We start from the raw sequence: 26,583 nt of genomic DNA, 5'->3' as shown, positions 1-26,583 counted from the left end.
GTGGAGCTGACTCTACCTGGAGTTTGGAGTAGAGCAGCTCCACCCAGAGCTGAGCCATGCCAAACAGGACTTAAATTATGTGTCATGGGTACAATGGTAAAAGACTACCTTGGATCACATTGAAAACATAAATAATCTGAAATAAGCTAACCTTGTGCAACTTATTTAAGATTATTTGTGATCCCACGATGCTCTTTTACTCTATTACCTTTGTACCTAGTCTAGCTAATATAATTCATAATTCAGGAGGAAAACAAACAGCCCTTTACCTAACAGGATGTGTAGCAGTGTGTATAAGTAGAAAAGAGGCATCCTATGCTAGCTTCCCCTTTTTTCTTTATCAAAAAAAAAGCTTCCCCTTTTTTCTCTTGATATTACTGCAATTCCCAGATCTCTGAACCCTTGCCGAAATATTAACGCAAAGAAAAGAGGGGAAAGGAAAAGGAACACGAGCAGGTGCTTCGTAACGTATGTGGGCCCCACCCCTTCTACCACCCTCGCTACCCTTTTCATTCCTCCACTTCCCTGTTCCCACTCCTCTTCGGCTCTTCGCGGCCTTCACCTTCACTGAGCTCAGCTTGGCAAGTTTGGCAGCATCCATAAAAGCCTCCTCCTCTCTCTCTCCCCCTCTCTCTCTGGCAGACTGGCACCAACCACTCCACCACTCCCGTGCACGCGCACACTCCACAGTGGAAGCTCGGCAGCTCACCGGAGGTAACCATCCAAAAGCGGCGGCAAAAGGCGGAGAGATCAAACAAACGGGGTAAAAACAAAAAACAAAACAAAAGCAGCAGCAGCATAAAGCTCGCGCACTCCCCTCCTCCCCGCTCGCCATTGCCGTCCCCTTCACCCTCTCGATAAAAGCGCCACCTCACTCCCCACCGGCTCACACCCTTCCCGTTGCCACTCGAGCGCTCGGCCAAGAGGCAGCAGGTCGCTGCTCTTCTCGCGGAGGAGCCGAGGGAAGCCCGGTTCTTGGACGAGAGGTGAGGTGAGGTGAGGCGCGCGGCGGGCGCCATGGCCGGGGCGCCGCCTCTTCTTGTCTCCGCCTCCGGCGGCGGGCGCACCCTGCTCGCTGCCTTCCTGGCGGCCTCCCTCCTCGCCGCCGCTGCCAATGCGTCCGTCTTGTACGACCACCGCTCCCTCGTCATCAACGGCCGCCGCCGCATCCTCATCTCCGGCTCCATCCACTACCCCAGGAGCACGCCCGAGGTACCTGCCCGCGCCCATGGCCGCCTCTTCCCGTCTCCCGCTTCTGGCGCCCAAATGCAGCTTGCTTCGGCAGCGCTCTGCAGCTCTGAACTGATTGCTTCTTGCTGGTCCGCTCCGAATCGAATGGCGGCAGATGTGGCCCGGGCTGATCCAGAAGGCCAAGGACGGCGGCCTCGACGTCATCCAGACCTACGTCTTCTGGAACGGCCACGAGCCGGTGCAGGGGCAGTACCACTTCGCCGACCGCTACGACCTCGTCCGCTTCATCAAGCTCGTCAAGCAGGCCGGCCTCTACGTCCACCTCCGCATCGGCCCCTACGTCTGCGCGGAATGGAACTTCGGGTAACGTATTCACCAGCAACCTTGGCTTGCAGATTGTGAATTTCAAATCGCTTGTTCTTGGTTCTGTAATTCGATTTTTGTAATTAGAACTACTGTGACTGTGACTGTGACATTGCAATCGATGTCTGTTGTGTTCTTTTCAGTGGTTTTCCTGTTTGGCTCAAGTATGTGCCTGGTATCAGGTTCAGGACGGACAATGGCCCCTTCAAGGTAGCGCACTAGCTTCACCAAAAAGATTTGAGTTTTTGTTATGACACTGAAATAAATTCTTCTTCCATTGTTCACCAATTGGGGTGAGAATGTGTCTGATTCCTGCCGTTTTCTTGCTGGTACTGCAGGCCGCAATGCAGAAGTTCGTCGAGAAGATAGTGTCGATGATGAAGTCCGAGGGGCTATTCGAGTGGCAGGGAGGCCCAATCATCATGGCTCAAGTGAATTCTTGGTTCCCTTGAATTAACTTTGCAATGGACCTGAAATTGGAGCTTAACTGACAAGCTCATTCGCCGATTGCGCAGGTGGAAAATGAGTTCGGGCCGATGGAGTCCGTTGTTGGCAGCGGCGCCCAGCCTTATGCAATTGGGCAGCCCAGATGGCGGTTGGGACCAACACCGGCTTGCCTTGGGTAATGTGCAAGCAGGATGATGCTCCTGACCCTGTGGTACGTTGCGAACTACTGTTGCATCTTCAATATGGTGTGGCTGTTGTCAAATAACTGAATTGTTTATCTAGCTGTTTTGATTCTTACCTTGTGTGAATTGATCATGGCAGATCAATACTTGCAATGGCTTCTATTGTGACTACTTCACCCCGAACAAGAAGTACAAGCCTACCATGTGGACCGAGGCGTGGACTGGATGGTACTTCTCTCGACCAAATTCACCCAATTTATTCCTGAGTCACTTCGATCCTGTGAAGGCATTTCGATTGTTCAGAATTGCCTAATTTTACATTGTTACCATGTCAAGGTTTACCAAGTTTGGAGGTGCTGTGCCTCACCGGCCGGTGGAGGACCTTGCCTTTGCCGTGGCACGGTTCATTCAGAAGGGAGGGTCGTTCGTGAACTATTACATGGTAAGAACTTAGGAAACCATGCTGGTCACACCAGTACTGCCGTTGCAGTGAATGCAGTTCTAGCTGTGGTGACCACATTTGCATGTTCCGAATCTGATGCAGTACCATGGAGGAACAAACTTTGGGCGCACAGCCGGTGGCCCTTTTATCGCAAACAGCTATGACTATGATGCCCCGATCGACGAATTTGGTATGCAGTGATTGCCATCTTTGATGAACATGAATTCCTGTTGGCTGTCGAGAGATATTTTCAGAAAGTTTACAGTGTGGTTTTACTTGTTCTTTGGCATCTGAAAAATCATGGGGTTTACCTTTCAGGCCTGCTTAGGCAACCGAAATGGGGTCACCTGAGGGACCTGCACAGGGCCATCAAGCAGGCCGAACCTGTGTTGGTTTCTGGTGATCCGACAATCCAATCACTTGGAAACTATGAGAAGGTATATGTTGCTAAGAATGTTCCCACATGACAATGGTTTGCCTAATACAAAATCAGCAGATACTCATGGATAGATCAATTTTTCAGGCACATGTCTTCAAGTCAAAGAATGGAGCCTGTGCCGCATTCTTGTCAAACTACCACATGAATTCTGCTGTGAAAGTCAGGTTCAATGGACGTCACTATGACCTCCCTGCTTGGTCCATCAGCATTCTGCCTGACTGCAAAACTGCGGTCTTCAACACTGCGACAGTGAGTGATTACTAAAGACTGAATCTTTCATTCTTTATGTAGGCCAGATGGGATCATGTAGTCTAATTAGAAAATGTGATGATTGTGCAGGTGAAGGAGCCAACTCTGCTGCCGAAGATGACTCCCGTGTTACAGTTCGCATGGCAGTCCTACAGCGAGGACACAAACTCTCTGGATGACAGCGCTTTCACAAAGGATGGCTTAGTTGAGCAGCTCAGCTTGACATGGGACAAGTCGGATTATCTGTGGTACACCACCCAGTGAGTGACTGACTGACCATGATAAGGCTCCAAAATGACAATAATGTTTTTTCCAAACTGATGGATTCTCCTTAACTTTGAATTATGCTCATGGCAGGGTCAACATTGGTGCGAACGAGCAGTTCCTGAAGTCTGGCCAGTGGCCTCAGCTCACTGTCTACTCTGCTGGACACTCCATGCAAGTGTTTGTCAATGGGAGATCATACGGTACTTAACATCTACCATATTGCAACGCTGATCGCAGCAGGGCCGAGTATCATATTGTTGGAATGCTCGTGTTGTAGGATCCGTTTATGGCAGCTACGAGAACCCGAAACTAACGTTCAATGGGCATGTGAAGATGTGGCAGGGCAGCAACAAGATCTCCATCCTAAGCTCAGCAGTTGGCCTTCCTGTAAGTCGATCGATCACAGACAGATAATTCCATGTCCTGAACAAAGATCATCTTACTGAAAAAATAAAAAAAATTGTTTCTAACATTGATATTTTGCCGGCGGTATTCTGTAGAACACCGGGAACCATTTCGAGTCGTGGAACGTCGGCGTCCTGGGACCGGTGACCGTCTCCGGGCTGAACGAGGGGAAGAGGGACCTCAGCCATCAGAAATGGACATATCAGGTGTGTTTCTAACAACATCTTCAGAAATAAAAACGTTTTTGTCTTTGTTCAGTGCAAGCTCAATCACACTGAATTCTGACTCTCGGCGCCGCAGGTCGGCCTGAAAGGCGAGTCGCTCGGCCTCCACACCGTTACCGGGAGCTCCGCCGTCGAGTGGGCCGGTCCCGGCGGCAAGCAGCCGCTGACATGGCACAAGGCCTTGTTCAACGCGCCGGCGGGGAGCTCGCCGGTGGCGCTGGACATGGGTAGCATGGGCAAGGGCCAGGTGTGGGTGAACGGGCACCACGCCGGGCGGTACTGGTCGTACCGGGCCGCCGCCGGCGGCTGTGGGCGGTGCAGCTACGCCGGGACGTACCGCGAGGGCCGGTGCCTCTCCGGCTGCGGCGACCCCTCCCAGAGGTGGTACCACGTGCCGCGGTCGTGGCTGAAGCCCAGCGGCAACCTCCTGGTGGTGCTGGAGGAGTACGGCGGCGACCTCGCCGGCGTCGCCCTCGCCACGCGGACCACATGAACGTCCAAGAACAAGGCGCGTTCTACCATCAGACTCGTACATACTCGTACCACACCGTACACTCGGAACCACAGCAACGGTATACTACTACAAGAGGATGGATGAGCATTTAGTGCCGGGCGGAGGAGAGGGTGGGTGGTTGCCGGCCATCACTGCGGCGGCAGGGACGGCAGCCGGCCGGCTGCACCGGCACACACTTCGAGCTCAATTCAATTGGATTCTTTTTTCGATTATGAATGCTACTACAGTGTATGTGTGCATGTGTATGGCACTATGGCAGCAATGCTTGGTGCTGCTTGCAGCAGGCTACCTGCTGCATACCGTGTTTATGCAGACGTCAACATGAACACCTATCATTACAAAAAAAAAAAACATGAACACTGAAGTAATCACTGGTTCATCTAGCTTGATATGGAAGGGTAAATGCCTTTGTGACTCCATACATTCTTTCTTTGTGCTGTCGTGTGGTTGCTGAAAATCCCAGGACTAGTAGTTCGAATTTGACATGCTGCGTGTTCACGGTGGTCAAGCTCACATCTACGACGACCGGTACGAAATCCATTTATAAAAGGTGGCGAGTCTGGCACTGGTGTTCAGTTCACGCGTCCTATCTGAAAAGTGGGTGCTGGAATCCATGAAATTGGATGCCAGGATAGGATAGGATGTGCAGGCTGCAGAGGCACTGTGCGACCCATGTTTGCGTTCGTAAAATTTCTGGCGGGAAGGAGGGAAACCAAGGAAGGTTGCCGCCGAAGGTGACTTCGGGGGTGTTTGGCAGGGAGGGGCTAAATTTTAGCCCCTGTCACATCGGATGTTTGGACACTAATTAGGAGCATTAAATATAGTTTAATTACAAAATTAATTGCACAACCCCTAGGCTAAATCGCGAGACGAATCTATTAAGCCTAATTAGTCCATGATTTGACAATGTGGTGCTACAGTAACCATTCGCTAATGATGGATTAATTAGGCTTAATAGATTCGTCTCGTGATTTAGCCTAGGGGTTCTGCTATTAGTTTTGTAATTAGCTCATATTTAGTCCTTCTAATTAGCATCGTTGTCTGATTGTGTCTGCCGTAGCCCGGAAGTAATAATTGTTCGGTTTTGCACGGTGCAGATCAAAGTGAGCCAACAAAATCAACTCATCTCACTTGAACTTCAGCAAAAACTTAGGCCCCCTTTGAAGGGTATGGATAGAAAAACGCAGAAACAAACCGTAAGAGTAGGATAAGAAGACAGTTGTGAAACGGATGATTCGAAAACAAAGAAAAATCTGCCGAGGTGTTTGGATTGGCAAAGGAGTCTAGAAGAAAAATATATTTTGCTTTCATAATCAAACTCTGGATCCAAGCATGGGAGCGGAACTGTGGCGATCAGTTCTCCATCCTAGCTACAAATACAGCGGCATTTGGCTCAATCGAGCAGCATCCCACCTCGATTCAATTACAAGCAGTACAAACTCCCCACTTGGGATTAGGGATAAAAACGATGGGAAACGATATTACAGTATGAAAAAAAAATGCCCGTATCAAGTTTTTTTATAATTCTAAAGTGAACATTTCGGTGCTAGTCCCACGGTCGGATGTTTAGATACTAATTAAAAGTATTAAACATAGTCTAATTACAAAACTAATTACACAGATAGAGTCTAATTCGTGAGACGAATCTATTAAGCCTAATTAGTCCATGATTTGACAATGTGGTGCTACAGTACCATTTGCTAATGATGGATTAATTAGGCTTAATAGATTCGTCTCGCGAATTAGCCTAGGGGTTCTGCAATTACTTTTATAATTAGTTCATGTTTAGTCCTCCTAATTAGCATCCGAACATCTGATGTGACAGGGCTAAACTTTAGCCCCTGGTATCCAAACACCCCCTATATTGTGAAATTGGTTGAAAGTGACAACTTTCACGTTCTGGAAACTACTCCCTCCGTCCCAAATTACTATTTATTTTGGTTTTTCTAGATACATACCTTTTGTATGCACCTAAATATATACTATGTCTAGATGCATATGAAAAGGTATGTACTAACAAATACTACCTTCATCTCATTTTATTTGACGTTGGTTAGTTCAAAAAATGTCAAATATAATGAGTTAGAGGGAGTAGTAATTTGGGATAAAGAGAGTATATTGTAAATACAAAATGCTAGAATTTCTCATACCCATGTTCACCCCTACTCGTGGCTGAATGAGGCAAGCAGCAAAATCTCGCAAACATTATTTGAAAGCCCTTCGTCTCAACGGCACATCCCAAGAAAGTTAGGCCATGTTTACTTCCCTCCAAACTCCCAACTTTGACACTATGCAAAAAGAAGATTCCCCATCACATCAAACTTGCGGTACATGCATGGAGTACTAAATGTAGACGAAATAAAAAACTAATTGCACAGTTTTGTTGTACTTTGCGAGACGAATCTTTTGAGCCTAATTAGTCAATATTTGGACAATAATTTACAAATACAAACGAAACGCTACAGTTGCGCATTTATGGCAAAATGCCAATTTTGCCTATCCCAAATTGGGAACTAAACAAGGCCTTATAGTGGTATGGGAGGGAATCTCAAAGTATTCTGTGTTGGGTTTTCTAGGCCCACTCAGCCTGCTCCGCAGCCCTGGTGACTGTAACAAACCTGCGCGGCCCAACTGCGCGCCTTCCTTCCTGGACGGCCTTGTCGAAAAAACTCGTACGGACGCGCCGAGTCCGAACTCGAAACGGATCGTCTGGTTCCGGCGGCGCGCCGCGCACGGCAAGAGCTCTCTTCCCGCCACCTTCACGGTCTCCGCTCTCCGCACGCAAGCCTCTCCGACTCCGACACCGTCCCGGCCTCCCCGTCCGACACCGTCGCGCTACAACTACCAGCCCCCACCTTCTCCTTCCCCATCGCATCATCGCCTCGCCGAAGCCGTCGCCCGCCGCAACCAGCGCCGCCGCCCGACAAATCTCCGGCCGGAAGCACTCGTGCCTCAACTCGCGCGTCTGCAGCTCCGTACCGCTCCGATCGGCAATGGGTCACAAGAACAAGGACGGCGGCAAGAAGGCTGGCAGCAAGGCGTCGTCGTCGGCGACGGGCCACAAGACTAAGTGGGGCGGCAAGAAGGCAGCTGCCGGCGTCGAGGCCTCGTCGTCGTCCTCGCTCCAGGCGCCGTCATTCAACTTCAACCCCAAGGACGTGACGGACCCGTTCGAGCTCCTGGACATGTGCGTCGCCGCGCTCCACGACAAGCGCGCCTCCGGCGGCACCCGCGAGTCGGCGCTGGCGTCGCTCGCCGGCGCGCTCGAGGGCGTGGTGCCGCTCGACGAGGCCACCGACGGGCGGCCCCTAGTCATCTTCGCCCTCTGCGGCGCCTCCATCAAGAGGGGCAACGCCTCGCCAGCCTTCGCCAAGGAGGCCCGCCTCGCGTACCGCGCCGTCGGCCTCCTCGCGTTCACCCTCCTCAATGGCGGCTCCACGGAGATTCTCGCCGAGTCGTTCCCGATGCTCGCCCGCACGCTCCAGCTCGCGCCGTCCATGGACCCGGCGACGGTCGCTGCCGCGCTCCACTGCCTCGCCGCCGTCACCTTCGCCGGCGCGCTGGGCCCCGAGGAGGCGGAGCGGTCGCTCAAGACCATCTGGGGCGTGATCTGCCCCAACCCCAAGTCCCCCAAGGTGATCTCGAGCAAGGTCAGACCCCATGTTGTCGCCGCCGCCGTGTCCACGTGGACGTTCCTCGTCACCACCGCCGCCGTCACGGACGCGCAGCGCAAGGCGGACCGCGCCGCCTGGAACGCCGCCATCGCGTCCCTCGCGGGGGTGCTCGAGGCCGACGACCGCGCCGTCCGTATGGCCGCCGGCGAGGCGCTGGCGGTGTGCGTGGAGCTGAACCTGACGCAGCACACCCCGCGCAAGGACATGGACGCCATCCTGGCCCGGGTGTCGGACCTCGCCGCCGAGGCCGGCGGCAAGGGCGCCGACAAGACGCTGTTCGTGGAGCAGAAGGACCTGTTCCGGCAGATCCTGGCGTACATGGAGCGCGGGGAGCGGCCGAGGAAGGCGCTGCGGACGTCGTCGGAGCGGCGGGAGTCGATCAAGGTGTCGACGTGGGCCAAGATGGCGCAGATCAACTTCCTGCGGCGGTTCCTCGCCGGCGGGTTCCTGGCCCACGTGAAGGGCAACAAGCTGTTCAAGGAGTTGTTCGACGTCGCCGCCGACGAGAAGGCCGCGCTGTCGATCGCCAAGAGGAAGCTGATGTTGAAGGTCAAGGAGAAGGGGATGAAGATGAACCGCGAGCTGGCGTGGGCGGTGAAGAACGTCTACTGCCTCCCCCAGGGAGGGCCGCCGGAGAGCAACAAGCCGGATCAGCTCCTCAAGCTCGGCTGGCACTAGTTATTGGTTGCAGATTTGCTACTAGCTATGACATGGTCACTTGGAGTGTTCTTTTTCTCTCTCTTAATATAAGACTAGTCGACTTTTCCTTTTATTTTTAGAACGACGAGCCGAATGTTGGTGTGTTGCCAACTTGCCATTATAACAAGCTAAAGGGGATTAGTGTTAGTAGTTACTTCCTCCGTCCCAAATTACTATTCGTTTTGACCTTTCGAGATAAATTTTTGTTACGTATCTGGATACACATATATACACCGTGGGAGTACTAATAAGCACATGGAGCCACTATTACTGTCTTTTAGTCTGCAGTTTTTATTTTAAAGCTCTTGAGATTTTATTTCTTGTGTGAAAATTTATTTTTTTATAACTGGTTGAACTAGTTTTACTTCCACGCGTATCGGTGTATTTGGGACATGTCTTCGTGATCTTCTCATTCTGTTGTGTTAAGACTATAGTAGTTTTATTTGGTGCATCACAAGCACAGTTCTACTTGATCCTGCAGAGCGAACTGACGAAGCAGGTTCTGCACATCGTCTACCCACTCCTGTTTGCTCGCGCTGCTCGATCTCAGACTCGAACTCCCACGAGACCTTGCGCCGTGCTCAGGCCCAAGCAGCATGATGTCTCCTCCCATGGAGTCCTTCCCTGGCCCAGCCCATGTTGGAAGCTCGCTGTATACGCCTTAAACAACGCCTACGACCAATCACAGGCAAAGGGGTCAGCACTCAGCACTAAAAAAGTCATGAACTACTCTGTTGGACTCAGACATTCTAGCAGTAGAAAGTACTGGGACTTACTCTTGTTGTTCTTTGATAATGCACCTCCAATGTGTTTGGTTTTCAGCTTCAGCATCACCTGTTGTTATATACGTATATACGTTGTCAGTAACAATGCATCTCTCTCTAGTCTGACCAGCATTTGTAACTGAAGGAAAAATCTTCTAAACTGTGACCTCTTGTCGATGTAGATAGGTAGTCTTGTCTTGTGTAAATCCCCTGTATCAAGAATAAAAACCCGCACCTTAGTTTTTTCGACCATGCTTTGAAGTTTTTTGTGCTACCAGATTTTCAATTATACAGCTGAATGTTGTGACGAGCCCACTGTTTCTTACCTTTTTCTTGTGCGTTTCAGCAGCTCCCCTCCTTGCACCAGATATCAGCACTCCACGAATGACCCTTCGTCTCCAGCGCGAGGCAACAAATGCATCCCTACTTGTACTGACAAATGCAATGCAGGTCGTCTTGCAGATCAACCACCGTACCAAGTTCAGCTCCGGGCACCATCTTTGTGAAGCAACTTCCTAGACAGAAATGGGCATTGCAGCAACAGACTCCAGGGGGACACCGGACACAGTAGGCAGTCTTCAAACATCAAACCTCTGCTTCTATGGCACCAACATGCTGACTTGAATCCTTCTAAAAGGCGTCCCCATGATCACACAAACAAATTACCTCATCTTCCAGCCAAGGACAACGCAACAGCATCATGTTAACAACTCAACGCATCGGCACCAGAACAGAGTGGCGTATCACAACAGGGTCGCGACAGCACAACACGACGCGACAGGCTGCTCATTTTGCGAGTACCAGAAGAGACAACAAAAGCTCAATCAAGGTAGAGCTTCACATTGATCCCATTATCGATCAGCGATTGGACAACGGCCCTGATCTTCCCCTCGAACTTCTCCCGCTCCCTCGGCGTGTAGGTGCAGGTGTAGGCGTCGGCCTCCTTCGCCCTCTCTGCCAGGAAACGGCCCACGGCCAGGCAGGCCGGTATGTCGGACCTCGACTTGAGCGCCGCCTTGATGTCCTTTGAATTCGTCCCGGCGACCGCGACCTGTCTGCATGTCGAGCGGTGTGTGAGGGACGCCGAGACGAAGCGCTTGGAGATGAAGACGTCGAGCGTGAAGGGCTCCATGTAGGCGATGGTGCGCTGCTTGAAAGAAATGTGCTTGTGTGGGTTCTTCGATCTCTTTTCCTTCTTGTATGTGTAGGGTCTACTGTTGTCTTCATCCACAAAGTCCTCCACGCCAAAGAAGCTCCTGGAAGAGCTTAACATCTGGAAAAGGGAGAACACAAATCAACACCTACCTTAGAAAGAAATGTAAAACCGTTAGAAAGAAAACACAGAATCCAACACCTGTTAGCAAGTCAATCTGAAAGGAAAGATGGGAAAAAAACTTGTTGCATGCAGCACTAATAATTGCTGAAATAGATTGCTGATGCCACTTTACTCTCATATTATCAATCATTGCATCTTTGGTAAGTGAATTGTTTATCTAGCTTATCAATGTGCAGCTTATATGCAACCGTAAAAATGACTGTAAAAGTTCAGCTAAAATAGTCAGAGGGAGCTGTGGGCCTTGCATCATTGAAACTGAAAATGTACGATCACTTCAAATGTTGGGTTCCAGGCCTGAATTGTTTTCTGGCTTTGTTTTGGGCCAGTTGTGTGACCTTTTATTTTGTTCCTATGTTAATGGAATGGCAGCTTCTGCGTCCTTTCTTCCCCGCGCCCCCCCCCCCCCAGAAAAAAAAAAGGCAGTCAGTGCAAATTTTGCAGTAAAAATTCAGTATTGCATGCATTTCCGAAAAAAAGAACTATAATGGAAGTCTACAGGCATACGACTAGTTTTGGTCTTTTGGAGAATGACTTGTATGCCGTATGCGTTACCACATGGTTAAAAGGTTTATTGGTACTTGCTATTTGCCCATTTCATCAGGTTCACAACCAAAGGTAAAGCTATTCGCAACCACTGATCATCAAACATTATATGATGGATTAGGTTAGCTCATGGGATGACTGAGTGTAAACCAAGCTATTATATTGGCATTTTATCTATGAAAGATACATAATAATGATCTTTCAGGTCTCAAATCTAACTGTGAGCAGGGTTACTGGGAAATGGAAACAAATGTTAAAACTCAAGCAGAACATTTTTATCCCAAAAATATAAATAGGAAAGGAAACGAGAAACAAAATTTGCATCAATAGTTGCACCATCGCATCATTCATTAAATATTTGAGTGTAATTGTCCTGATGTAAGCGGAGCCAACAGAGTTTGCTCACTTAAATCAAGACCTACATCTCTCGGGGGTTAAAAACTTAAACCATTTTGGTCAGGCAATGATCTTGTTACCTGTCCACTGTGAAATTGCCTCCAGCATGTATATAGTGCTGGTGCTGGATTTCCTTCCTGCAGCACATGTGCTCCATTCCTCCATGACTGGCTCAAAATATTCCTCAGCATCTTTCCCTCAACCACAAGCAGTGGTCAGCAGAAAGGGAACTTTGTAGCCAAGCCTTTAGGTTGATATGTAAGAAACATAAGTTCTACTACAGCTCAAGACCTTTAAAACAATTAAACCCTCATTGGCTTTCTAGAACTGAGTTAAATTAGTCAAACTGGATTACAGATTTAGAATTTTGTTCAGCTTTCTAGAACTGAATTAAATTAGTTCAACCGGATTACAGATTTAGAATTTTGTTCAACAACTCAACATTTAGATAACGCATCAACGCACTTGTGCTATACCTCTCTCTCCTGGTTCCTATCTGATTATTCCCAAATAGAGCAGAGCAGGCAAATCAACCATTGCCTAGGCAATTAACCTACACAAGGATAATCAGACGCAGGAAAATGGGTCAGATGCTTGTATCTATGGACGTGCGTCAAACAAACAGGCAATAACAGATCGGATGCACATGATAATGGAGCCTGGAGGAGGCTGAGCACGAAAAGAAAGACGGTAGCAGGTGGTGTTGAGGGACAACGATGTTTTGGATGAATCTACGGTTTGTACTTGTGGCGGTGGCACGAACTGGTTGGGGCTGCGAAGGTGGCCTGGCTGGCGATGGAGGATTTGGTGCTAGCTCTGCTCCGAGTCTAGCGATGGAGTTGTCTACCTCCGGCAGGGGGCGGGCGCGCGGGCGCCGGCGCAGGGAGGAGGAGTAGGCGAGCGCCGCCGCCGGGAAGGGGTGTGGCCTGCACGGGGGAGGAGCGGGTGGACGCCGCCGTCGCGAGGGGGTACGCCCTGCGCGCAGGAGGAGAAGGGGGCGGGCGCCGCTACCGGGAGGAGGCGCGCGGCCGGCCGGGCGAGCGCCGCCGCGTGGGAAGGTGGAAGGGAGGGAGGGGCGGCGGATCGAAAGGAAAGAGAGAAATGGAGTGGAGCTGCGGGACTGCGGGGAGCCGGGAGGGAAAAAGAGGGGGAGAGGGATCTGACGAGCAAATGAAGCCCAGCCCCAGCCCCAGCCCGTTGGGCTAAGCCCAGCCTGCTGATTTTGCCGGTCCGAAATAGAAAATGGGCGGTTTCAGCCCGGCCTGATTATGTGTTTCAATTATTTTTACACATAAAAATGGTGAGCGGTCCAGCCTGAACCCAGTCCGATAACGAGCGCGGGCTTGATTTTTTGTCCAAAACAAACCGAGCTTTTCCTCATCTTGGCTTGAGCCCAGCCCAGCCCAGCTCGACCCTCATCTTGGCTTGAGCCCAGCCCAGCCCAGCTCGACCCGGATGTATTAGTGATTAGTTTTCTATAGTATGTTATGACTGTTATAAAAAAAAATATAAAAGTAATTATTGGAGAGGAATAAAGTATTTTGGGGAGATGCTTTTAGATTGGTAGGGAAGGTTGTGGATACATGAAAGGGTGCACGTCTCATGCAGAGATGTAAATTCCTACCTATTTAGAATCTACGTTTTTGCATGAATCAATCTAGATGAGACTATGAAGGAGGCGCTCTGCCTCTATGAAGGAGTGAGTAGATTTGGTGGTGGAGGCAGAACTCACTCTGATCGGCTCGCGATAAGGGTTGTGGGGCTGGAGCACCTATCGTTGATGGTGGTGGGGCTTTAGAATGGAGAGATCAGGTCCGAGGGAGTACGCCCAACCATCGCCGGCGACTGTCGAGGGAGAGCGAGATTGAAGCTGGAAGGCTGGAACTGGGAGGGGCACTCGGTGGCAGCTCTCGTGGCAACACTGGGATGACATGGCCACACAGCGGAGGTTTCATTGCCCGTGGTCGTCACTTTGCCAAGCCGCAAGGCCCAAATTCGTTGTCCGCCTCTATTAGTCAGAGAGGCATGAGCACATGATGCAATACAATCCCCAACAGTACGATAGTGTATTTGCGGCTCGAATTTGTATAAATCCATGTGTTTTGCATCTTATGTTACTGTCAAGTTTGTGACCATACGACTCTGAACAAATCAACCATTTGGGTATATTGGGGTGGACTGCTAGACCATAAATCCAATACTAAGCTTGCTGGGTAACTCTTCTTTTTCTCGGCCCTTGATATGCTTAGAGTATGACTACCATGAGGTGTACTATGTGGTATAATGGGAGTAGTCAATAACTATGTTAATAGATCTTTCCACGCATACCAATTTTTAGATCCATTCAGCCACTTTGGAAAATAAAAAAAATACTTGTACAATTCTCTTGCAGCTCCTTCTGTTATCTGCTGAGAAGCCTTGTTGAGAATTATTATATTTAAATCTTTTCTTCTCTTTAGTGGAGATTACTTACATAGAATTCCTTTATAATGTTGAGTTTAATCTTGGTGATTCTATCTCTCGACTCCTAGCCGCGCGCTCTGGACAAATAGGGGCAATATCGGGAGGGTCGGAGAGGAGTAGGCCCCATATGCTAGCGCCAAGGGCGGAGCTAGCCCAGGCCGACGCCTATGGCCAGTAATGGGCTAATTAGAGGTAGCTGGACCAGAACCTTTAAACTACCTGGAAAACAGTAGCTCACGCATAGAGCCACATGCTCGTTATTGACACACTTTTCGTACCATTTAAGTAGTGCTTTCATACATATTCTTATACTAACCAACCACTTAGCACCTGAAATAACATATTTTCACATATGCAATGTATTTTGGAGCATATTGTGTTTTTCAGGAAATTGGACTAAATGAAGCATTATAGGATAAAGCCCAGAACAAGCGACGAACCAGTAAAAGACGAAGGCCAACGGGTCCAAAAAGGACCTAGACCGATCGGTCTAGGGTCCTTTGGGCTCCTCTGATGTTCATTTTTGGCAAGCACTCTTCCAAGATTATTTAAGGGCTAAGTTTGCAAGGATATGGCAAGATGAGTTCGGGATCAAAGAGGATCAAGTGGAGATTTGGAAAGTTTATCAAAGATCAATCTTATCCCGAAGCTATCGATATGTCAGACCCACATGCAAGTAAAAATAAGACTCTAGGACACCTTAGAAGACTTGGGGATGAAGGAGGGCGCGAGAGGCAATAAGGAAGGGCCAGACCGATCGGCCTGAGGTTTTCTTTGCTCCTCTCGCCTTCTCATTTCAGCCATGTGTCTTCCAGACTATAAGTATGCCCAAAATTCATTGGCACACAAGAAAAATCCACCAGAAGTCAACGAATAGAGGGACACACACCAGAGGGAGCTGAGGGCCGCTGTAAGTCTTCGAGGTTGTTTAGGAGATGGCTTAGGCTAGACCCTAACCGCTATGGTTATCCCTGCGTGGCGAAGCTATGGTGGAGTTCTGGAGCCGAGCCTTGTGAACATCAAGGCTTATGTACACACGATGGTGATATCAATCTAATATTGTGCTTACTTTGATCTACTATGATGCATGCTTATTCTCATATGTTTAGCTAGCATATGTTCTTAGTAGGAGTAGATGTAATCATGATGATTAGTCTATATCTTGCGGATACATCTTAGTAGTGCGTAGGAAGTCGATGTGATTTGTGACAACATGTGGGAGGGAAAAAGCTGAACGATTGCGTAATGTTAAGTAGGATCGATGGTGAGTATTGTGGGAGTTGTTTGAGGTAAAGCTTTGGAAAATCGGAGGCGTTAACATGCACCTCACAGTGGTGACAACAAGAAAGTAGACCGTTTGTGAGCCGCCTTTCTAAGAGATGACTCTTTATTAAGGTGCTACATAGATTCGTTACTACTGGAACTACAACAAGAAGACAATAGGCTCATGCTACCTTTAGTTGTGTTACCTCATATATATGGATGCGATCTGTTTACCCTGTCTATAATACTTATCTTACGATTGGCTTTACCTATGCAATTCGTGCTTCATGATAGGATTAGGTCCGTTTAGCTAGATAGAGAATCCTAGTCAGTTCGCTGTTGATCCACGGATTGATAAACCTTAGATGGAATACTCTAAAGGAAAAACTATGATGATCCGTGCGCTTGCGAATCACAACTTAGCGTGTTAACTACCGTCAACAGGTCCAGTGGTCCTATGCTTATATCCGCCCGTGGCTAGCACACCCCATATGTACACCTAAATTTTCACCATGTAAATTAAAGGAAGAAACCCCTCTAGCAGCTCATATATGTTACTATCTGGGCCACCTTATGCAACTCGCGCCGTCCATGGACCCGGCGACGGTGACCATCGCACTCGACTACCTTCGCTGATGTGCTAGGCCTCAAGGAGACGAGACGGTCATTCAAGGCCATCTATACCATTATCTGCTCGAGCAAGGCCACCCCCAGGTAGTGGGTGGCCGTGGCTGTGGAATGGACGTTCCTTAAAACCACTGTCATCGCCGCTAGCAGGGGTAGATCCAGGGCTTGGATACAAGGGGGGCTCATCTTTCCATTCTTCTTCCTCCCTCCTTTCTTTCTCTTCATCGTTTTTCTCCTTTTTTTCTTCTTCCGCTAGCTGTGGTAGCAACATGGGAAGGGATGGGGTGGGGGCATGGGCAAGGTATGCTGGAGAGGTTAGGAAGGGTGGGGTGGAGGCAGTGGTGGCGAGATGTGGTCAGAGTGGCGCATGCGGTGGATATATGGCCGGTGGCAAGGGAGGTAGTTGATGGGTTTTTTTTTCCCTTGCTTCTGCTGGTATCACTAGTGTCTCTCCTCACCGTTCCTAGGAAGAAGAAGTATTTATTTCTCTAATAATATCAAAAGATCGATCTTAAATGGCCCGAGCATCTTTCCCGCGCAACAGTTCCATCCTAACAAGTTCTTCCTGCTGCTTTGACCTTCCTCCGCTTCCACCCTCGGGGATTCTATGGACCTGATCGAGATGCATTGGAGGGGGCATCGGAAAATATTTTGGTTCTTGCAGGTGGTTGTCTTTGGGAGTATCCACAAGTATTGCCATAGTCTCATGTTCAAAAACAAACAACAAGAAGAAGAAGCTTGGACTACCAGCACTAACATGCATATGAGGTCTGTGCGCATATGCACTCTTTAACCATTTGATCGTGAGAAATTCCCAAAGACAAAACCGCGCCATGCATGCAAGTCGATCATCGGCACAGGATGAGGCCATCTGATATTCCGATGGGCACGCAACGACGTAAAGTAATCACGCGCTGCCAAGAAAACTGATCCTTGCTGATCGAATCTTTGCATGTTTTGCTTGCATGGATTGATGTCGAAGATATGGCCAGAGCAATAGGCAAATGAGCATGTGCGCACTGATAATAACACGATAGGCAGGGTCGGGCCTACATGTATTCAAGGGTATTCAACTGAATACCTATTATTTTTGTAAAAAAAATTGTATATATACAATATCCATGTGTATATGTATAAAAAATAAAAATAAGCAAGCTAACGTTCCATCCAAACCAAAAAAGCCCATCGGGGCACCTGCTTCCCTCCTCTCTACTACCACCCCACTCCTGCTGGCCCAATGACCCATTTTCTCGCATCCTCAGTTGGCCCATCCGGCCATTCCCCCTACCCCACTGACTGTGTCACAGCCAGGCACTCACCCTCACGCACACACCCACACCCACACCCCACACCCACACAGTGCGCTCGTTTCCTAATGCTGGCGGCGGCGGGGAGGCCGGACTGCTAGAGCCCGGAGGTGTGCAGCATACCCTTCACCTGGTGACGACTGTCCGCACCTTCACCTGGCGACGACGGCCGGACAGCAAGGGGAATCCGGCACCGCTGCACGGGCCAGAGGCCAAGCGCACGGCGAACTGCGCGCGTCCGCGCAACAGCGGCAGGCCGCGGCCCGTGGGTGGCGGCAGCAGGACTACCGGTGACGGAGCAGGGAGTGCTCCATTCCTTTACCAATCTGCACCTTTGCCTTCTCTCTTCTCTTCTCCGAGCTTCGGCAATTTAGCAAAGCAAGCCACGGCATCGAACCATCAACAGTTCAACACTTCTGCAAACTGCGGGACTTCGGCAATATATTGAGGTATTGAACGAGCAATTTGCCATTGTTTGTTTTATTAGATCTGAAATATGAAGATGACGATAGTGGCACTACTGATTTGAGATGATGTCGTATTGATCATTTAGTTCATCTATATCATGTCAATTTCTAGATTATGTGTTACGAATCAATTATTCGTTATGAATCAGTACTTTAAGCTGTCAGAAAAAAAAATCCAGCCTTTGAAAATCTTGAATAACCATTCCTAAAATCCTAGGCCCGCCTCTGACGACAGGAGTAGTTGGTGACCGACGATTCCACAGGATAACGCGCCGGGTCAAGGTCCCTAATACAATATACTTGGTTAGGTGTAGACGTGTAGTTAGTATGATATCGCTGATCTCCTGGCTCCTGGCCGACCAACAGCGCTAGCATACGTCCATACTGCTGCCGCGTGCTGCCCATGCAAGCATGCAGACTCGGTCCATAGAAGCCCTAGCTACGTTCTTAAAATCATATTTTTTATTTTTTTCTTAAATTTACCAACAATATTTATTTGATAAACTAGTTAAGTATAAAGTAAGATGAGTATCATTATCTCTACCATCAAAAGTACTTTAAATTTAACTTGTAAATTCATTTGTTTGCATAAATATTTGTAAAAAAGATGCATAGTTAAACAAATAAAAAAAAGTTAATGATGTCATATACTTTAGAAAGGAGGTAGTATGTATACATATGCTCCTGTAGTACATATATATTTAAGAAAGGAGGCAGTCCATATTATACCCTTTCATTGTATATGTTAGATAAAATTACAAAAATCCAACCAGCTGAGGTATAACACACAGGATCCGTAGCTTGAGGATCGCGGAGTCAGCGTGACGGCAGAGCAATGCAGTAATCTAAGAGTATTCGCAGTGGGGGTCCTCGTTTTTGTGTTTCTAAAAATGCTACATAACAAGACAGTTTGTAATGAATGAAGCACCACATATATACAACACATTGGTTCATCTTTGGTGTTTCATAGGCAATACATGCAAGAGATAATTCATGGTTCCATCTCTTTCTTCATTAATTCTTTACCACATCATCAAAATTATCAACATGATACTATATTTAATGAGAATGAAATTCCCTGTTCAAAGTGGCTTAAAGAGGAAGAGGACACACAAATACAGAACGAGCCATTCGAGACAGACTATCACAAACGGTTTTACGTAAACTGGCAGTGATACTAAATGGGGCTGTAGGAGCGTAATACAAACCGATGGTGATAGTTGGCTCGGACCTAGAATTTCATCAACTGCATTTTTTAGAACAACTCGCGTTCGGCCCCACGCCATCCCACCCTCCCCACCAGTGCCCCCCCATCTCACACACCCACTCTCTCTCAAGCCGGCCCTCTTCTCTCCACCCCTCTTCTCTCGCCTCTCGCCCTCTCCACTCCACCCTCCCTACCGGCCGGATCTCCCCTCAGTTGCTCCCTCCCCTTCCCCTCCACTCGCTCCTCACTGGTAGTGGGGGAGCAGCGGCGGGGCGAGGTACGGGAGCAGGACTCGGGGCTTGGCGGCATGGGGGAGCGGCGGCGGCGTAGGGTGGCCGCCTAGATCTGCATGTCCCCTCCCTGATCGGATTTGGCCGGTGTGGGGGCCGAGGCGTGGCAGCGACGAGACATGGGTAAGCCATCTCTCTCTCTCTCCCTCCCTCCCTCTCTCTCCCTCTCTCTGGGGCGTCGGGGCTGCGGCGATGGTGGCACTACACCACAAAAAAATTGTACTGGTGGCCAAAACGTATCTATGTTGGCAGATTAGGCACCCGCCAGCAACCTTGAGCCAACACAGATCGTCATTTGCGCTGACGGGTGCCAGCCCACTTGCACAGGTACCATTTGCACCGGCGGTTTCTTCTATCACCCGCTAGTACTGATAGTTGTACAGCACAAAAAAATAGTGCTGCCAGTGGCCGTAGCCACCACCAGCCTGCCCCACCACAGCTGCACGGCTAGCTCTGCTCGACCGCCGACGGCGCCGGCTGCTGCTCGCCGTCGTCTGCTCCTCCGCTGGCTGGCCACTGCTCACCGTCGCGCGCACCGACAATTGCTCCTCCGCTGCTAAACTGATGCTTGCCGCTCCCCCGCCAGCTGGTGCTACTCACCGTTGCTTGGGCCGGCCGGAGGACAGAGATAAGCAAGAGAGATAGGAGAGGAGAGGATGCTGACGAGGAAGGCCCGGTCGGCTCGTACTAGCTGTGCAGAACCATAACGCATCAATAAATCACCAAAAATCACAAAACAAAATCTCACGCCGGAAGGAAGAATCAAATCAAGCAAGGAAGGAAGAAAACCACTCACCTTGGCAGCTGGAACGTAGTGACGGAGACCGATTTGGGGGAAACCGATGAGGATTCCCTCTTGACCACCCACGCCAGCCGCAGCTTGCGGTCACTCGCACCGGCCGTTACTCACCGTCGCCATGGCCCACGCCGGCTATAGCCCCTTTGCCCGCACCACCCGTGGTTCCTCTGCCCACGCTTGTAGTGGATCCCCGCCCGTGCCAGCTACAGCTCTGCTTGTTGCTCGTGATGGCTGCAGTTCCTCCGACACATGCCGACCCCACCTCCGCTAGCCATGGCTCCATCCACCCGCGCCGGTCGTTGCTCGCATCAGCCGTGGCTTCTCGTCCGCTTGTGCCGCCGTGTACGGGAGGAAGGAAATGGATGGGGGGAGGAAAGAGATGTGAGGATAGGAGAGACTGAGAGCACTGGAGATAGAAAAGGAGAGAGAGTGCATTTCACTCGTGCTTACATATGCAATTTTTTGTTTCCCGTGCCACATTTACGCTATTTGCGCTAGCGAGTACAAATGTGTGCTGGCGGGTGACATACACGCCCGCCAGCAGAAATCCTTCTAAACTTTTTCTTTCCTTTTTAATTTTTTTAAACCTGTTCAAAATTATTGAAACTCGTACAAAAGAATGTATATGCAGTCTAATATATGTACAAATTGAACAAGTTAGTTCACAAGTTTGAGAGTCTGAGTTGAGTCCTATGAAATATTATAAGTAATGTAACCATTTGGTAACAATGTATAGTCCAATTTTCTTAAAACATGTTGGAACTTTTGTATTAAGGTTGTGCACCCATAAAATGATTCTTTACCAATTTATTAGACTTTCAAACCAAATTTAGATATTTTTAGAATTTGGTTTCACCAAAAATTTAAATACAAATAATAATACACCTAATATATTTTGCGAACCTTTCATTACTTTCATAATTTGAGCTACAATGGAACATTGGTCCTTAACATCATTTTTTTGAAATTTTTTGTATCTTATATGTGGGAGATTTAGGTCAAATATCAATTAATTTCAATAAGTATGCTTATAATCACTTAAATCTTATAAAATAGTAAATGCCTTCTAAAATTTTTGAAGGTCCTACACGGTAACACATATGTATTCTAATATATAACAAAAATATATTCTAATATGTAAGATAAAGTTTTTTGACTAGTTAAATATGTTTTATCCTTACCAACAATGCAAATTGAAAAAGCATTTGTGCTGGCAGGTGGCATAAGCCCCCGCCAGCACAAATCCATCTGGTGGATTTTAACACGCTCATCCCAGAATCCTTTGTGCTGGCGGGTAGCAATTAAGCACGCAAAAATCAATGTGTCAGCACAATTCATTTTTGGCGTAGTGTGGCATCGCGCGTCAGGGCTCCGACTGCGAAGGCAGCGCGCGGTGGGGCGATGGGGCTGGGGTCAGCCTTTTTTTTGTTTTTTGGAAGGGTGGAACCGGCGGTGATGGAGTATATGACATATTCAAAACCGGCAGTGAAGGGCACTTGAGAGCCAGCGATGATAAGGTATTGTGGAGTAGTGACAACATGGAAGTAAATGGTAAAAAAAGTATGTGTTGTCTGCATAAGGCTTGAAACTTATACTCCATCCCAAATTACTATTTGTTTCGATTTTCTAGATACATAGATTTTGATATGCACTTAAATATATACTATGTCTAGATATATAGCAAAAGATCTATCTAGAGAAGTCAAAACAATTATTATTTTAGGATGGAGTGAGTAGCTCTAAGTCAAGAGGAGTTAGGAAAACGTGACCATAAACGGCGCAGTCCGCTAAACCACTTAATTGGAGTGTGACCTTCCAAACCCAAAAAAAATTGGTTCGATCAAAATACCAGAGAAAAATAAGTCACGTCACTGCGGAGCATAATATATACTAACTACAAAATAATGAAATAGGACAGAGGGACGGAAGAAAGTAGTAGAGCCCAGAATGAACATTATTACTACGGATCTGTATTTAAATTACGTGTATATATATATCTAGCACGACTAAAAAACTGATGATAAATACATGCTAGTAGAAAAAACTGACATTTAATCCTCAACAAAAATCTTGGAACGAATTGAACCTAGGATTAATTGGACTAAAGAGACTTTAGTCCCAAGTTTAAATTTCGTAATATAAAGGTGAGTCTTTAGTCTCCCGAGACTAAAAGAGTCTTAATGGGTTACTTTAAAAGGAAAATATATCTATCACATGTGCCGTGTAGGTGAGAAAGTGATAAGTACGAAGGATCTCACGAGGTTTAAAGTTATGGGTTTGAATCCCATACACCACGCACGTGCATATTTCACATGACTTGTGATATCTCTCTAATATTTTTTTGACGTTAGTTGGTATTACCAACCGGGATAAAGTCCTGTATACACATGAATTCTCTTGTCACTGGGCGCGATATTGCACGGGACACGCTGCTAGTAATTCATTACACCATGCAAATCAATCCATTATTCATATTTGATGAAAAAAGACCCGAAATAAGCCACATGCGACAGACACCATGCAATGCAAGCCATGCAAATTAAATAACTCGACACACAATCATGGTACTACTACACACGGGTACAGTGTCCTCAAACAATCATGCACACAAATTAAACTTGAATACCACCTCGCTTCCCACGAGGCACGCGCATCACGCCTTGCCGTCGCCATGGCCCGCGGCGGTGGCCCTCGTCACCGACGTGAACGTGACCACCGGCTCCACCGGCTGCTCCTCCACGCGGGCGGCGAACGTGTCATACCGCCGGAACAGCTCCGCCACCATCAGCCGCCCCACTGCCACCGCCATGTCCTTCCCGGGGCACTGCTTGTTGCCCTCCGCGGCCACGCCGGTCTCCGGGCCGTTCGACCACACCACGTGCTCCAGCAGCCGCTGCCGCTCGCCGTCGGAGCAGGAGGCGAAGCGGTCGGCGACGAACTCGCCGCCGCGCTTGAACACGTGCTCATCGCGCGTCGCCAGCGGCTGGTACCCGAACAGCATCTCCCCTTTCTTGACCTCGTACGCGGCGTTGTGGCTCTCCACGACCATGTCGCGCCGCGCGCGGCCGTACTGGAACCCCACCGGCGGGTTCATGCGCAGCGCCTCCCAGACCACCGACTTCACCAGAGGCATCTTCTCCACGGCGGCGAGGGTGATGGCCTTGGCGGTGTCCGCGGGGACGACGGCTCGGACCTCGCCGGCGAGCCTGGCGTGCAGCTCCGGGCCGCCACGGACGAGCCATTTGACGAGGTGTGGCAGGAAGAACTTGTACCCGCCGTACGCGTTGAAGATACCGAGGAAGACGAGGTTGTGGAGGAGCTCATCGCGCGGGATGGCGCCAGGATCGGCCTTCTCGGCATCCTCGAGGACGCCGGCGGCGACGTCGGCGAAGTACGCCGTGAGCTCGGCGTAGTCGCGGCGCACGAGGAACGGAGGGAAGCGGAAGGTATGGAGGAGCAAGTCCTCGAGCGGCCACGGCTTGATGGCCTTGCTCGCGAGCGGGTGGAGCTGGAACACCAGCCACTTGTAAGCCTTCGCCGCGGCGCCGTCGCCGATGACTTTGGACGGTGGCGCGCCGCCGAACAGGGTGGCGCAGGTGAAGTCGAGCATCTGGCGGTCGTTGTGCTTGTTGAACTCGTCGGAGCCGGACGCCTTGAGGCCGGCTTCGACGCGGTCGAACATGGCGGTGAAGGCGGCGCCGAACGCCGGCGCGACGTGGTGCATTCGCGCAGCGGCGAGGCGGATCATGACGCGCTTGAGCGCCGCGTGGCGCGGGTCGGCGGCGTCGAGGAACGCGAGCGGGAGGTGGCCGCCGAAGAGCGCGAGCGAGGGCATGTAGGTGCCGTCGAGCGTGCCGGCCTTGTCGACACGGGAGTCGTCGAGCAGGACGCGGAAGCTGCGCGCGTCGAGGAGAGCAACGACACGGGAGTCGCCGGAGATTAACGGACCCGGCGGCATGTTGACGCGCAGTACGGTGGCGCCGCCGTTGCGGGCGATGCGGGAGCGGAAGAACTCGTCGGCGCCCTGGAAGTAGAAGTAGTCCAGGCGGTCGCGAAGCGGCGAGAAGAACGGGACGCCGTAGCCTCCCGGGATCTTGCGGATCGGGAGGCCGGAAGGCGACAGCTTCTGCTGCTCGCCGGCGGCGACGTCGCTGGAGTTGGCTCGCTTATTAGATGCCATTGCTGGAAGGTGGGAGGAGTGCAGCGTGTAGTTTTGCTCCTGCAGTGAGCCACGGAGTGTGGAATGGATGCGCGATTGCGTCTCTGTATATATAGCGGATGTTGGGATGGCATATGGGTGAGGGACATACCCCTCCCTGACGTGCACGAGCACGGCGTCCCGCGCGCAGGAGCGGCAGCAGGGCCGTACATCGCACAGTGAAAGTGGGTCGCCTTCGCTGGGCCTCCAAATGCGAGGGACCTCTAACCAGAACCTAGCCCAGACTTTGCACGTTTTTGCTAAAGCCCATAGTGGTGAGTACAAACTACTTACAAGCCCATTTCATTTTTTCAGTTTGAAGCTTGTTAGATTGATTGATAACTTCAAAAAATCATCCACATTAATAGTGCTTGTAGCATGATTTTGACGCGGCTCATAAATTATAGACACCTTACTGGGGGAAAGTTTAATTTATGCACTACTCTTCCTGTACTAGAATATAGCAACATTTAGACTTCTCATCAAATCTTTTCAGTTTTGATAGTTAATAGCAGTATAATCATAATAACATAAAAATGGTGTCAGTAGATTTATCTAAAACTAACTACTACAATACATAATATTTTCTATTTGAAATAAATTTTATATATATTGTTGGTTAAAGTTAAAAATATTTTACTTTGAAAAAAAAATCTAAATATAAGCTATATTATGGGACGAGGGAGTAATTTCGTTGTTGCATACCCGAGTTAGGGGAGGAAGGGTTGCAAGGATCGTTCAGTGAGCTCCGGATTTAGAGGGAGGGCTTAGGGGAATGGGGTGGATGCTGCCTTTCCTAGTGCCAAAGGAGCTGGGTAACCAGGTGGAGGCAGAGTGGAAATTAGGTCGCTCTCAGTTCATAGGTTCATGGTACAGTTATCAAGGCTAATAACTTTGTAATTGTGACAGCTAGGTTTTATAGTAATGAAAGTCCTCAATATGATGAAACTTTCTCTCATCTCTCCTCATAATGACCTTGTCGTGTTAGCAAAATTGCTGATGTGGTATGCTAGTTAACGGTCATCAAGCTCCTGACGAAACCTTCATTGGCCAGAGCCACACCAAAAACAAGGAGATGCCACACTAGAGAAAAAATAAAGAAAAGGAACCGACTGTGTGACCTGTGTGCAAGGATTCAGCGGATCCGGTTGTTATGGTATGATACATTTTCTATCAATATCTTTAGGATTACTTGAAATCCACAAACCACTAAGGTGCCGTTTGGTTGGAGGAATTTTCAACGTTAACTGATTACAATGGCAACAGATACCGTTAAACGTGTTTGTTTGAAGAAGCACAATAATCTACCCCTCCGTTTCGCAAAAATGTTCTTTTTAAGTTTGTTCTAAGTAAAACTGTTTTACATTTGATCAAGTTTACAATAAAGAGTGTATAATACTAAATAGGTATACTATAAAAATATATTTCGAAATGAATTAATGAAACTCGTTAGATATACATTAATATATTTTTATATAAACTTGGTAGCTTCGCGGAACGGAAGTATTTACACGATATCGTTACCAGCGTATACAACTCTGATACCGCTCCCCGTCGACTGGTAACAGAAAACGATATGACAGATAATAATAAAACGATGCGTCGTCTTCTTCCTCCCGACCAACAGCATCGCAGCCCCTCTCCACTTTGTCCACTGCCTTGCCGCATGCCCGCCTCCGTGCCGGCAAGAGAATTCGCAACTGGTTTGCGCCCACGGCCGAGTACGATTATGCCGCCTCCGTGAGCGGCGGCGCGGCGTTTGCCTCCTTAATTCGTGGTGTCTACCGTCTGCTTACGTACGAGATCCGTCCTCTTTCGACTCCGTCG

General features: G+C 49.1%; 3 protein-coding genes and 1 pseudogene across 5 annotated transcripts; 2 read left to right on the top strand and 2 right to left on the bottom strand.

The window, feature by feature from the left end:
- The first annotated feature begins 669 nt into the window (after positions 1-669).
- LOC101763409 (beta-galactosidase 4-like) lies at positions 670-5,142 on the top strand. The gene is given in 16 exon segments (XM_004951390.4): positions 670-1,212; positions 1,346-1,554; positions 1,698-1,764; positions 1,893-1,985; positions 2,070-2,127; positions 2,130-2,212; positions 2,323-2,411; positions 2,520-2,625; positions 2,728-2,815; positions 2,944-3,062; positions 3,149-3,313; positions 3,404-3,573; positions 3,671-3,780; positions 3,858-3,967; positions 4,081-4,191; positions 4,286-5,142. Coding segments are annotated over 16 exon segments (2,190 nt in total). The 5' UTR covers positions 670-1,017; the 3' UTR covers positions 4,703-5,142.
- Positions 5,143-7,716: 2,574 nt separating this feature from the next.
- LOC101783013 lies at positions 7,717-13,694 on the top strand (annotated as a pseudogene).
- LOC101762475 lies at positions 10,460-13,251 on the bottom strand. Of its 3 annotated transcripts, none has more exons than XM_004951389.4 (4): positions 12,983-13,251; positions 12,612-12,688; positions 12,216-12,379; positions 10,460-11,133 (listed from the first exon to the last, which is right to left on the bottom strand). In XM_004951389.4, the coding sequence occupies exons 3-4, from the start codon at positions 12,324-12,326 to the stop codon at positions 10,681-10,683; spliced, it is 564 nt and encodes a 187-aa protein (XP_004951446.1). In that variant the 5' UTR covers positions 12,327-12,379; positions 12,612-12,688; positions 12,983-13,251; the 3' UTR covers positions 10,460-10,680. The 3 variants fall into 3 exon arrangements, with proteins under 3 accessions (XP_004951446.1, XP_022682924.1, XP_012699178.1); XM_022827189.1 differs by having other exon boundaries at positions 12,880-13,248; XM_012843724.3 differs by having other exon boundaries at positions 12,601-12,688; positions 12,983-13,248.
- A 9,307-nt stretch (positions 13,695-23,001) lies between the features above and the next one.
- Positions 23,002-24,781, bottom strand: LOC101762057 (allene oxide synthase 3-like). The gene has a single exon (XM_004951386.2). It carries the CDS (start codon positions 24,736-24,738, stop codon positions 23,212-23,214), a length of 1,527 nt encoding a protein of 508 aa, XP_004951443.1. The 5' UTR covers positions 24,739-24,781; the 3' UTR covers positions 23,002-23,211.
- Between the last annotated feature and the right edge of the window lie 1,802 nt (positions 24,782-26,583).

Source organism: Setaria italica, chromosome I (assembly GCF_000263155.2).
Source record: "Setaria italica strain Yugu1 chromosome I, Setaria_italica_v2.0, whole genome shotgun sequence".
In the NCBI taxonomy this organism is placed as follows: domain Eukaryota; kingdom Viridiplantae; phylum Streptophyta; class Magnoliopsida; order Poales; family Poaceae; genus Setaria; species Setaria italica.
Note: the sequence above shows the minus strand (reverse complement) of the source record. Positions and strands in the feature narration are given on the sequence as shown.

What these genes read in the sequence shown, in the direction of transcription:
- LOC101762475 (XM_004951389.4), bottom strand. Translation starts at nt 12,326, where the DNA reads ATGCTGAGGAATATTTTGAGCCAGTCATGGAGGAATGGAGCACATGTG. An exon ending in GGCAATTTCACAGTGGACAG is followed by an intron (nt 11,134 to 12,215) that starts GTAACAAGATCA and finishes TCCCTTTTCCAG; the next exon opens with ATGTTAAGCTCTTCCAGGAG.
- LOC101762057 (XM_004951386.2), bottom strand. Translation starts at nt 24,738, where the DNA reads ATGGCATCTAATAAGCGAGCCAACTCCAGCGACGTCGCCGCCGGCGAG.